General features: G+C 38.2%; 1 protein-coding gene across 2 annotated transcripts in view; it reads right to left on the reverse strand.

The window, feature by feature from the left end:
- BCO2 (beta-carotene oxygenase 2) overlaps window positions 1-14,036 on the reverse strand; it is a 67,531-nt gene that overhangs the window by 21,131 nt on the left and 32,364 nt on the right. For both annotated transcript variants that reach the window (XM_005689454.3, XM_018059783.1), the window contains exons 3-6: window positions 8,416-8,627; window positions 8,080-8,195; window positions 7,188-7,290; window positions 1,301-1,429 (exon numbers count right to left, since the gene is read on the reverse strand). In XM_005689454.3, coding sequence (XP_005689511.2) covers window positions 1,301-1,429; window positions 7,188-7,290; window positions 8,080-8,195; window positions 8,416-8,627 — 560 coding nt within the window. The remainder of the gene's footprint in view (window positions 1-1,300; window positions 1,430-7,187; window positions 7,291-8,079; window positions 8,196-8,415; window positions 8,628-14,036) is intronic.

Raw genomic sequence — 14,036 nt, forward strand, 5'->3', positions numbered from 1 at the left:
TTTTAATTAAGATTTTATTTTTTGGAGCAATTTTAGGCTCAAACCAAAACCAAGGGGAAAGTACAGAGAATTCCCATATACCGCAGATTCATGTTGATGTATGACAAAACCAATACAATATTGTAAAGTAATTAACCTCCAATTAAAATAAATAAATTTTTTAAAAAGAAGAAAAAAAAAGAAATAAAGTCATAGGTCCCGGGGTGGGGCGGGGGGGGAAACAGGAACTTCTTAGAATAGCTTGGGTTGAATGCCCTCAACTTGCATATTTTAATCTTTTTTTTTCTTCCTTTTCAAATTGTTTTGGTTTAGGAAGCATTATATTAAATTGTCATTTATGATCTAGAGCTTCATTCCTTAATCCTTTTGCTATTTACACTGGAGGTAAGGATCCAGGAGCAGATTGGCTATAATAGTTTACAATGCAAAAAATAAACATTCTGTAAAAAAGCTGAAGCAATCTATGTGGAATATGAATTTCCCTCCCCAAAAATATTAACATGATTATTATTTGTGGTCTTTAAAATCACCTAAAATACTGAATTCTGTCCATTTTTTATGGTTAATTCTTTTTTTTAAATTAAGATTTTATTTTTTGGAGTAATTTTAGGCTCAAAACAAAACCAAGGGGAAAGTACAGAGAATTCCCATATACTGCCATCCCCATACACTCTAAGCTCCCACTTTATCAATTTCCTCCACCAGAGTGGTCCATTTATTATAGCTGATGCATCTACATTGACACATCATAATCACCCAAAGCCCATAGCTTCTATTGTGGAAACACGCACAAAGGTATATTTTTCCTTTGTATTTATTCAATGACAAACAACACAATACAAAACAAACCAAAGAGATAATTTCTATGACTAGGGGTTATTCATTGTTTCATCCTGGAGCAGGGGGCTGGAGGGAGAGGCTGTTCTTCATAGAGAACTTAAGTGGAATTATAGTTGGGTGACTAAATCTCAGCCTATTTCTCCCTGACTCAGTGTGCTGGGAAGGAACTGATAACTTCCTAAACTGACAGCTGTTTCCTAGAGCAGTCAATTAATGAAAAACTTGTTAACAACTTTTTCATAACTGCTTGTATTAAAATATCTCTTCCATCAGTCAGTTGGCTAGGGTAAGCGATACATGACTAAACAGACTGAACTTAATTCACATCAAAACACAACCTTGGTCTCTTATCACCATACTCTGATAAACTATATTAACACACTATTTTCCAAAACTAGTTCCCCTGCAACAGTGACACTAAGGCAGGTCCCGTTAAATTTTGCCTTATTTATGAGCTCACCAAAGCTGTGGTAGTAAGAAGGTCTCATCCCCTCCTCAGAAACAATAGAACATATCACCTGGGCTCCATGGATTGTCTCCCCAAGGTCAGATTTTTCTGGAGGAACCCGAATAACATTATAGCAGGAACCTGGAAAATGGAAAGTCCTATCTTAACTGTTTTACATACATTTGAAGAATAAAAGATAGCCCTTGTATTTGTAGATTAGGCAAAAGCAATTAAAATATTTATGCAATATGTATGACACATATATTTCATAAGGGGTTATTTCAAAGACATGGATATAAAAAATATATTAACTTTATAAACAGTATTAGCTAAGGTTTTGAAACATCATACACAAAGTAACCAACCAACAGCTATTGTATTTTAATATTCACAAATGGTTCCCTTCTAGCTCTCTGATGATGAACTCAATCCCAGCTTCACAGAAAAAGATAGGATAGCAGCCAGGAATATTTTCAAATTCTATTTGTCCATCTCCCCACTCCCCAGTTCCAAAAACTACAGTGTCCATTTGTACTTATGTCCAACTTCTTCCTTTCAGTCTTCTAGACGCTTGGGGTCACTTTGGGTCCCCTCTCCTCCCATCTTATCAACATTCACTCATGCAATTATTCATCTAACTATTATTACTTCCTCAATAATCAACTCAGGTACGCACTCCTTAAGCAGACTTTCCCATCCAAAGATATTTGTTGCCCCTCCTTTATGCTCTGATTATATTCTACACTGTCATAGTACTTATCTCATTTACTATAATTTTCTGTGTATTTATCTGTTTCCTAGTAGACTAGGCTCTTCTGGAGCAGGAACTATGTCTGACACATCTTTGCATCCTCAGCACCAAACACCAACCTGTAGGTAAACCATAAAAAACTATTGTTGGATTGACTAAGAACATATGTTTGTTAAATAACTCAGTGAATGAACAAATACTGAGATCATATTGAATTATCTTTCTGGTGTTAGAAGTGCCAGCGTAGGTCCTGAAGAACCTGTAACTTATAGAATTTCACAATCTCTTCACCTCTTTTGAAACAGGATAACCATCCGATTCCCTACTCATTTATCAGCAGCTCCTTGAGAGATAAGTCACTTCAGTCATGTCTGACTCTTTGCAACCCTATGAACCATAGCCCACCAGGTTACTCTGTCCATGGGATTTTCTAGGCAAGAATACTGGGATGGGTTGCCATTTCCTTCTCTAGGGGATCTTCCTGACCCAGGGATCCAATCTGCATCTCTTCAGTCTCCTGCATTGGCAGGAGGGTTCTTTACTGCCAGCACCACCTGGGAAGCCCTGACTGAGTGTCAACTATATTCCAGGCACTCTTCTAAGAGTGCTCTCCTAAGTAGCATATTCTAGACACTTGTGTACAGCAAAGTAGTGTACAAAATAGACAAAAGGCTCTTCTTTTATAAAACTCAAATTTTAAAAAAATCAAACAATAAGTAAAAATATAATGCATCAGATGAGAACTATAATGAGGAGTAAACAAGGGAATGGGAATTTGAAGTGAGTGTATAAGGATGTGGGCTGCTACTATTTGCAACTTAAATTATGGTGGTCTGGGAAGGCTTCACTAAGAAGGTGGCATTTGAGTCAAGACCTGAAGGGAGTGAGGAAGAGAGCCTTGAGGATATCTGGAAGAAATGCATTTCAGGTGATGAAAGTGAAAGTAGCTCAGTTGTGCCCAACTCTTTGCGATCCCATGGTCTATACAGTCCATGGAATTCTCCAGGCCAGAACAGTGGAGTGGGTAGCCTTTCCCTTCTCCAGGGGATCTTCCTAACCCAGGGATCAAACCCAGGTCTCCTGCATTGCAGGCGGATTCTTTACCAGCTGAGCCACAAGGGAAGCCCAAAAATACTGGAGTGGGTAGCCTATCCCTTCTCCAGGGGATCTTCCTGATCCAGGAATCCAACTGGGGTCTCCTGCATTGCAGGCGGATTCTTTACCAAGAGCTATGAGGTGAGAAGAGCAAATGCAAAGATTCTCAGCCAAGAATAAGTTTGGAGTATTCAAATAACTGCAGTGAGGGCAGTGTTGCCCTTCCCATAGGAAGCAGAGAGAAAATTCTAGATGAGGTGGGGTAGGTTAAAGGGATAACTGGCTGATATACTGAGAATAAACTGAAGTCAGGTAAAGGGAGAAGCAAGGAGACTGGTTAAGAAGCTATTACAATGATTCAAGTGAGAAAGAATGGTGGCCCAAACCAGAGTGGGGGCAGTGGAGGTGATATGACATAGCTGGATTTTTGATATATTTTGAAGGCATTGCTTAAATTACTTTTTGACCCATTAGATGTGGATGTGAGAGAGGAATAAAACATGATCCCAAGGTTATCATCTTAAGCAAGTAGAATGACAGAGTTACCCGAAACTGAGATGGGGAAGATTTTAAGCAGAGAAATTTAGGGAGAAAGATCAAAAGTTTGGTTTTAAAAAATTGAATTTGTAACCTCTATTAGACATCCTAGTAAAAACACTGAGTAAGCAACTACTGTGGAGGTCTAGCTTAGGATACTGTATGTTTTGAGAAACAATTATAAATAAAACATCATGCTTTATACAGTGATGAGTTATAAAAGAAATGAAAGATAAACTCTACAGTTCCAATATTACCATCTCCATCTCCATCTACGATAAGTGTCTAAGAGATTGCATTATTTTAAATTAGTACTTAAAACTACCTAGATTAAATGTTTAGAGGATTTCTGTTACTTTTAGAAGGGCTTTTTAAAAATATCTGGAAAAGTGAAAAAAATTAAAAGCTTTTTATTTTGTAAAGGTAGAAATTACTAGCAACACTTTATTTACCAAAAAAAAAAAAAATCACTAAATGTCCCCCAAACACATATTGTTTAGTTGAGCTCTCTGCAGCTACACATACATTTGTGTTCTACTCCTCACTGAACCAAATAATCAAGTAAGAAAAAAGAAGTAAATCCAGTTTTACTTGAGATTAGAGTATCAAGAGAAGAATTTCCTATCTCAGCAATTGGATTAAATGACGATTACTCAATTTACTAAATTTGAACACTACAAGTTGATGAACTGTTCTAACTTGTAAGTCTTGAAGGTATGTACAAGGCAGACAGACACCCAGGAAACACACAGCAGAGGACTGAATGCCCAGAGAAATGATTTGCTCAATACTTTGTGTCTAACTCTGGGAGACACCTCAGGACTTTGCATAAACATCAAATTGAGGCAAAATACCAAGTACAACTCATAATGACTGGTGCAAGGTTTCTCAGAGACTCATAGGCCATTTGCACCAAAATCACCTGGAGATCTTATTAAAATGCATCAAGATAAGGAGTAAAGGGTTGGTTACAATGCAGATTCTTAGCCCCTTTTCAAGTATACTGAACCAGAATATCTGAAGATGAAGCCCACTGAATGCTAGAAAGCATTCCAGATGGCTTTGGGGTGTTCTAAATGCTAAGAATCACTGATCTAATGAGGATTTATTTTAGAAAAATAAATAAAAATGGTTAAACAGTATTTCTTATATTATGGACTATATACAAAGTTATCTATAACTCTTTGCAACTCCACAGACTATAGCCCACCAGCCTCCTCTCTGTCCATGAAATTCTTCAGGTAAGAACACTGGAGTGGGCTGTTGCTGTTGTTCAGTCACTAAGCCGTGTCCAGCTCTTTGCTACATGGACTACAGCACACCAGGCTTCCTTGTCCTTCACTATCTCCTGGAGTTTGCACAAACTCATGTCCGTTGAGTCGGTAATGCCATCCAATCATTTCACCCTCTGTTTCCCCCTTCTCCTCCTGCCCTCAGTCTTTCCCAGGATCAGGGTCTTTTCCAATGAGTCAGCTCTTTGCATCAGGTGGCCAAAGTTCTGGAGCTTCATCTTCAGCATCAGTCATTCAAATGAATAGGATTTATTTCCTTTAGGAGTGACTGGTTTGATCTCCTGCTGCCCAAGACTCTCAAGAGTCTTCTCCAGTACCAAAATTCGAAAGCATCAATTCTTTGGCACTCAGCCTTCTTTATGGTCCAACTCTTACATCTGTACCTGTTGAATGGAATGGGTAACCATTCTCTTCTCCAGGGGATCTTCCCAACCCAGGGACTGAACCTGGGTCTCCTGCAGTACAGGCAGATTCTTTACTGTCTGAGCCACCAGGGAAGCCTCACTTGGTTATTAGAGTTAATTTTTTAAGAAATGAATTTTTAATGATCAAAAAAATTGAATGGACCAAAAAAAAAAAAAAAGAGCTGAGTCAGTTTACCCACTTGCTTAAAGATTTTACCTAAAAACATGTTTGATGTTTCCTATAACAGATTTGAAGAATACATCCCTACCTGAGGTCAGGTAACAAAGAGCAGAGATGGCTGGATGATGAAGTTTCCAGGGTACCCTATATCTTCTTGAGCCAGTAAAAAAACAAACCTGAAGTCTCCATGTTCACATATACTTATATGTGTAAATATGGAGAGGTAGAGATGAACAACCCAAAAAGCCAATTCCTTACATTAACCTATTCAAAAGTTAACCTATACAAAGGATTCATAGGTCATAAATGATAGATTGACAGCTAAGATAGACAGTCAGAAACTTCTAATACTTGTTCTTACACATTCCTTTCCAAACAGAGGGAGATGTATATTCGAGTATATGATAATGAATTTGCATGCCCTGAGAGAATCCTCTGTACTCAGTGATATATAATTATTAAGGTGGTCTAACAAAATGACTAATAGCAAGCTTTTTCTGTGTTATTCAGGCTTGCTGCCAAGCCTGGTATTAGACACTTGAGGCTTGCTTAAGCAAGCATCTTAAATCTTCTCAAGGTTCACTGCCCTCATCTATAAAATGGGGGTAATAATACCTTTCTTAATGCCATCAGTGGACCTAGAGATGATCAAACTAAGCGAAGTAAGACAGAGAAAGACAAATATCATATGATATCATTTGTATGGGAATCTAAAATATGATACAAATGAACTTATTTATAAAACAGAAATAGACTCAGACACTGAAAACAAACTTATGGTTGCCAAAGGGGAAATGGGTGGGGAGTAAATTAGGAGTATGGGATTAGCAAATACAAACTGTATATAAAATAGTTAAACAACAAGGTCCTGCTGTATAGCACAGGGAACTATATTCAATATCTTGCAGTAAACCATAATGGAAAAGAATATGGGAAACTAACACAACGTTGTCAATCAACTATACCTCAATTAAAAAAATAAAAATAATTGTACCTTTCTCAGAGATTTGTTATAGGATTAAATGAGAAACTATCAGGGAAAAAATGGTTAACACCAGCACACACTAGTTACTCTATAAATGTTAGCTATCATTATTAGCCATTAGAACCTTCTGAAACAGACTAACAGACAGCTAGGAAAGTATACAGATGAACAGGAAGGGGATGTGATGTAAGTAGCTGCAAATGCAACCAAACTTTAACCTTAACTTACTTTGTAGGGTATTACTCCCATGGTAAAAATAAATTCCTCTCTATGTAACCTACAGTGTACCTTCTCTTTATCTCTTTGCTGTACCATTCTAAATGTCTTATAGTATGGTACCTCTTAAAAATTCAAGTTTGAGAAATATATACTGAAAATCCCTACAATGCATGTGAGCCAAAAAGCATAATGGAACATAAAAATGTGAGTCATGATGAAAAGATCAAATAGAAAATCAGCTTCTAAGTATATACACAAAAAGACCACAGAACATAATAATAAATTACATATTTTAAGTTCAGAAATGCAATTTCAGAGATTTCTTTCTGAAATTTTTAAATGAGTTTCATATAAGTTAACATCTTAGCCATATGGAACTCTGGGAAGATAATTAACTCCCAATTATTTTTTCAAAGACTCCCACCCCAATGTTACCATGTTTCCCATAGGAGTTCCCCATGTTGTATGTTGTTCCATCTGGATCATAATGAGGATGTGCAGTTGCTCCGTTCACAGCGATAAATTTTCTCCAGTTAACCTGAAAATTTAAGACCACTCAGAGACTTAAATTACATGGCTAGGTCTCTATTTAGATGCATAGACAGTAGGGATGTATCAAATACTTTTAAAATAAGATATAAAAATTATAGTTTAAGCCCTGATGTCTCACCTCTGTGAAATCAAAATTATTTTTCCTACTAAAGAAAAAGAAACTAAGAACAAACAAGAAAACCAAACAAAATCCCTCCTACCACCACCACCAAGAAATGCACAAAAATGATTATCCAGATCACAAGAAAGTTCAAAAGGATAAGGATTAAAATTCTGGCCCCAAATTTTATTTTGCTTTAAATTAATGTATAACATGAAGGCAGTATATGTTAGTCGCTCAGTCGTGTCTGACTCTTTGCAACCCCATGGACTGTAGCCCACCAGGCTCCTCTGTCCATGGAACTTTCCAGGCAAGAATACTGGAGTGGGTTGCCATTTCCTTCTCCAGGGCAGTATGGATCTAGGTAATCTCTAGTCAAATTCTACCTATAGCTAAGCAGAAAATGAAATGACAAAAATAAATCTGTACTATGCTATGTCTCCTTTGCCCTAGCCTTCAGACAGTTGGACTAAGGAAGAAATCTAGAATTATATTTGAGGACAACCAACACCACAGGCCATTCTAATGAAGACAGAGGGTACATAATGACCTGAATCAGTGGGTAACTTTTATTTTGTTTAAGAATACAATTTTTCCTTCTGATAATAACTACTCTAAAAAGTATTTGAATGGAGAGAAATTTTAGGGTCTATTATATTTTAACCTATATTTTACCTTTTCTGTTTTTTCCAGGGTTTCAATGTCCACTTTATTCATAAAGTTGGTTTCCGTACTAAGGTAGTAATCACCCTTGTACTGCACAAAGTTGACATTGGTGTTGTCAGTAATTGCTGAAATCAAACCCCAAAGTTATTTAAACACCACAACTTACTACTATAGCAGATCTTAAAGCACACAATCAAGGGAGAAAGCAGTTGAAACATCCTCTCATATCAAAATAAATAAATATCAAGATCCATACTTATAAAAAAAAAGATTGACATATGTCATAATAATTTAAAGAATCATCCCTATTACCTGAAAATTCTGGGCATAATAAAGGGTGCTTACCAGGCTTTTCAAATTTTGACATGAAACGTTCAAAAACATTCTTGCATGGGTCAGGGAGAGCCAGTGTACCAAATTCTGAGATCACAATTCGATCACGATCACTGTTGGCCTTATATGCATCACTCTGTAGAAACTTGCTCCTATATGTCACTGTGCCCTTCTCCATCTTGAACTGGTGAAGTAAAGCCATTCCATCAAACCAGTGATTGTACCTTGGTAGGAGCAAAAATAGAAAAGTATTAGGAAGAAAAACGTGGGGTCAAAAAGAGAGATTTCAGATGCAGAGATAAGGGATGGGTTATCTCTGTGGGATGGGTTCCTAGCACAACCTGATTAGTCAAAGAACTGGAAATTGAGGGATGACAGATTTTGAGTATATCCGGAGTACAACAATGAAAGACCAACTTGCATTCTCTTGATCCTAACCCCTTATCACTAACCTCATACAGCAGAGGGCTACAGGAAAACCCTAAGCTGTTGACTTCTAAGATAATTGTATCTTTACCCTATAGCCAAGATAATAGCATATGGATTGCTTGATATTTCTCAAATTAAAATGGATTTCAAGACTTTTAGACATACTTATCTTCATATCTTTTATGTATTATATTTTCTGTTTATTTAAATTTTTTGTCAAATTTATCAAAACTATGCTAAAGTAAGCAAATAAGATGAATGTCCTTAGTGGATAATCATTTTTGTCCATATTTCAGTTCAGTTCAGTTCAGTCGCTCAGTTGTGTCCAACTCTTTGCAACCCCATGAATCGCAGCATGCCAGGCCTCCCTGTCCATCACCAACTCCCAGAGTTCACTCAGATTCACGTCCATCAAGTCAGTGATGCCATCCAAACATCTCATCCTCTGTCGTCCCCTTCTCCTCCTGCCCCCAATCCCTCCCAGCATCAAAGTCTTTTCCAATGAGTCAACTCTTCACATGAGGTGGCCAAAGTACTGGAGTTTCAGCTTTAGCAGCATTCTTTCCAAAGAACACCAAGGGCTGATCTCCTTCAGAATGGACTGGTTGGATCTCCTTGCAGTCCAAGGGACTCTCAAGAGTCTTCTCCATATTATCACACTACAAATGATGTATCTAAATGATGGAACATTAAAATACTGTAAGGAAAATTTTTCACTTTACTTTTTGAAGGGTTTAACATTAGTCTTTTCTCTCGTATGCTTGACCAATTGAATGTTTAATGTCTTCAGCATGTAAAAGGAAGCAAAAATGCTTGGTCTTATCTTAAAGGCTTGTCTTAAAAGGTTATTGTCTTGAAAGCAGGGATGCAAGTAGATATATGTACACCCATCTTATAGCAGCATTATTTACAATAACCAAAAGGTAGAAACAACCTAAGCATCCATCAGCTGAAGAATGGGATAAACAAAATTTAACATATAATGGAATATTATTCAGCCTTAAAAAGGAGAGAAATTCTGTCACATGCTATAACATGGTGAAATAAGCCAGTCACAAAAAGACAAATACTATACAATAGCACTTAAATGAGATATCTAAAGTCATCAAACTCATAAAACATGAAGTAGAATGGTGATTACCAGGGGCTCAGCAGAGGGGGAAATAGGGAGCTATTGTTTAATGCGTATAGAGTTTCAGTTTTTCAAGATGAAAAAGTTCTGAAGATCTGTTTCACAACACTAACTTGTACATTTAAATATGGCTGAGATAGTAAATTTTATTTTTCATCACAAATTGTGTTAAACTGCAAGAAATAAGAAAGTTTTTATAAAACGCCCTCTTTACATATTGATTTAAGATGCCATCTTTACCATAAACTCAATTTCTGTAAGTTCTTGGCTCCATTTCTGGGTTTTCTATTCTATATAAATTGCCCATTTGTCCATTAATATATTGGTATCATAATATTTTAATTACATTTAAATATTTAATTAAAATAATATAAAATTATATTTTAACATCTGATAAGGCTAGTCTCCAGTCCATGGGGCTGCAAAGTGTCAGACATGACTGAGTGACCAGACAATAACAACAAGGCTAGTCTCCACCCCTCAGACAATTTTCTTTTTTAGTGTTTTCTTGACTACTCTTGTATATTTATTTTTCCACATGAAACTTCATATTCATTCATCTAATTTCCTTTAAAAATTAGAATTTTTATTAAGGTTGTATTAAATTTAAAAACTGACTTAGGGAGAACTGACATCTTTATGATATTGAACCATCCATCCTACTCAAAGAACAGAGGATCCAAGAGAACAAGATGGTGGAGAAGTAGGTGGATGTGGAGTACATCTCTCCATGGAACATCAGGAATATACCTTTAGACACAGAAGCTCATGCAGAATGCAGAACACCAGCTGAGAGCAGACAGGAATACCTGACCAGAGGCAAAGAATATATAGAATCACGCAAAACTCAGCAGGACAAGGAACTAGGGGGAAAAGCAGGAGTGTTAGTAGGACTGGATCTGCCCTCAGTGGGTGGGGGAACTGAAGCAGGGGCCCAATCCCCACATCAAGGCGATTGTCTGAGTCAGAGGAGAAACATTGAAGGCTGAGAGTGAAACAGCTGATCTGCAGCAGCCTAAATAGAATGAGGACCAGACAGTCCTTGCTGCAGCCATACATACCCTGGACAGGGACACAGGTCCCCTGGAAGGCACAGTGGTTGGGAGCTGGCGTTTGGGGACTGTGGAGCAATCCCAGGGCAAAGGCTGCTGTTGATTGCAGAAAGATGGATTGAGGGGATGTGAGGAAGGAGGTTATGGTGGGAAATGCCTGTGGAGGAAAGCCAGGCAGCCATGGAAGCAAGGCGATACTGCTGAGTCACGCATAGGCGGTGGAGCCATCACCATAGCCTCTCTCTCCCCACACACCAGCACCTGAACAATAGAGAGGCTGGCCCATAAAACGCCTGAGGCACTGAACTACAGAGCAGGACTCCACCCAGGATGTTCCTTTAAGTGACTGATGTGCAGATCTACAGAGTAGGACCCCGCCTAAGGTGCCCCTTTAAGTGCCTGGCATGCTGATCTACAGAGGAGGATCCCAGCCAGGAGGCCCCTCCATGTGCCTGATGTGCTGAACAACAGAGAAGGACTCCAGGCAAGGGAGCCCTCAAAGTGCCTGAACAGGCAGAGCTATGGAGAAAGACTAGCCAAACAGGCCTTCGATTGCCAGCTACAAGAGGCTGAAAAAAAGACTCTGAGAGGACCATAACTCCTGCAGCAGAGGCAGTCTGTCCTTGCATACTTGGCACTGCCAGAGTGCCCACAAGCCAAGCAGTTGCACCACCTTCACACTCAACTCTCACTGGGGCAGAGCTGCAACAAGCAAAACATGTCTTGCATCTATGGGCACAGGGTCACTTTGGTAGTGTCTGACTCTTTGCAACCCTGTAGACTGGCCTGCCAGGCTTCTCTGTCAGGGACGGAGGGTCTCCAGGCAAGAATACTGGGGCATATTGGCCAATACTGGTTTCCATACCCTTCTAGAGCACTATATTTCCTGCTGCCCTAGCCGCCAACTCCCCTGAGAACCTGGTGCTGCCAGAAACCCTGTGACCCAAGCAGCTGCACCACATCCACCCCTGGCCCTCACAGGAGCAAACCCAGTCCTCTAGGGCAGCCTCAGGAGCAAACCCCAGTGGACGACCCACATGCAGAGGTGGAAATAAAACCACAATTGAAACCAAGGGGAGAGTGGCTAACGAAGAAGACACAAAGCCTTCCTACCAGCTGTACAAGCTGCAGATTAAATCCACAAGATCAACTAGCCAGACTCTGAGTCTGTGAAATATATAAAAGGTCATTGAAAGTTCCCACAAAAGAAAACGTACTAGTTCTGATAGCTGTAGACACTGGAGGCAAGAACACACAGGAGTAGGGCCAGATTAGAATCTGAGCTGCCCCCACAGCAGGCCCAGAGATCAGCACAGTGTTGGAGGGCATCCTAGGGAGGTGAGGTGAACTGTGACTCCCAGTGAGGGAAAGGACTCTGACAGCAGTGATTCAAGAAAAACATTTGTTATTCTTTGACTTTTCTGTAGATTCTTTGTATTTTTTCTTTTTTTTTCTTTTTTTTCTTTTTCCCCCCTCTGTTGTAGCTGTCAATTTTATTGGCACTATGAAATCTAATTAAGCTTTTGAGCTTTTTATTTTTCCCCTCAGTCACATTTTTTATTGTTGTTATAAACCTCTGTTTCTACGTTGGGATTTTGCAGTTCTGTGGAGTTTCCCTTTTTTTTCTCTCTTTCTTTAATTTTAATTTTTTAAACCTATTATTTTTTTACACTTATTCCTTTGTTTGCTTTTCCTACTGTTCTTTTCCCCTTGCAGTTAAACCTTAATGTATATAAATCTTCTTTATCTACCTCTGTTTAACTTTGCATATCTGTTCTTTCTTTCTTTCCTTTCCTCTCAACATATTTGTTAGTTTGTTTTCATTCCCCAATTGGCACCTTCCTTAGTTTTGCTTTCCAGTTTGTGCTTTGTTTAGGTTTGTTCTGGTAGATGTAATTTTTGGTTTCCTTTGCTCACTGAGTCAATCTATTGTACTTTACTTTTGTAGGACTGCTTGATTTTGCTTATGGGTGTATATGAATATGGGTATATTCAGTCACACTTTTTATTGTTCTTATAAACCTCTGGCTCTATGTTGGGCTTTTGCAGTTCTGTGGAATTTTCCATTTTTCTTTCCTTTTTTCTTTCTTCTTCCGTTTTTTCTTTTCTCTTTTTTATAATTTTAATTTTTAAAAACATATTATATTTTTTCTACATTTATTCCTTTGTCTGCCTTTCCTACTGTTCTTTTCCCCTTGCAGTTAAATTTTAACATATATAAATCTTCATCTACCTCTATTTAACTTTGCATATCTATTCTTTCTTTCTTCCCTTTCCTTTCAACATGTTTCTTAGTTTTGTTTTCATTGCTTTATTCCCCATTTGACACCTTGCTTTAGTTTTGTTTTTCAGTTTGCACTTTAGTTAGTTTTGTTCTTAACTGGTAAATAAAATTTTTTATTTCCTTTGTTTTCCAGGTCAACCTACTATACTTTATTTTTCTTGGACTGTTTTGACTTTGCTTCTAGGTATATATATATATATGGGTATACTCCATTATTTAATTATTATTTCCCTGATTTTATAACTGCCATTTGTCTGGGGTTCATCTTTGGCTTCTCATTTTTGGATATTTGTTTTACTCTCACTTAATACCATAACAAACCACTTGTAGAATCTTCATTCTTGACCAGAGATTAAGCCCTGAGGCTTTGGAGTGGGAGCACTAATTCCAAGACCCTAGACTACCAGAGAACTAACCCTAGTAGTGTCAGATAGTGAGAAATCACACAAAGGAATCCAACTGAATACAAGACCAGGCATCACACAACCCCCAGTAGCACCCTGTGCAGGACACTTCATCTAAAGAACAAACAAAACAAAAATACAAACCCAAACATCAGCAGACAGGATTATCACCTCACTCAGCCTTGCCCATCAGAGGAAAAACAAACAAACAAAAACTCAGCACAAATCTCACCCCACAGGAAGCTTACAAAAACCACTGGACCAATCTTAGGAGGGCAGAAACCAAAAGGAAGAAAGAATTCAATCTTGAATCCTGGGAAAAGGAGACCTCA

This window comes from Capra hircus, chromosome 15 (assembly GCF_001704415.2).
Source record: "Capra hircus breed San Clemente chromosome 15, ASM170441v1, whole genome shotgun sequence".
NCBI lineage: Eukaryota > Metazoa > Chordata > Mammalia > Artiodactyla > Bovidae > Capra > Capra hircus.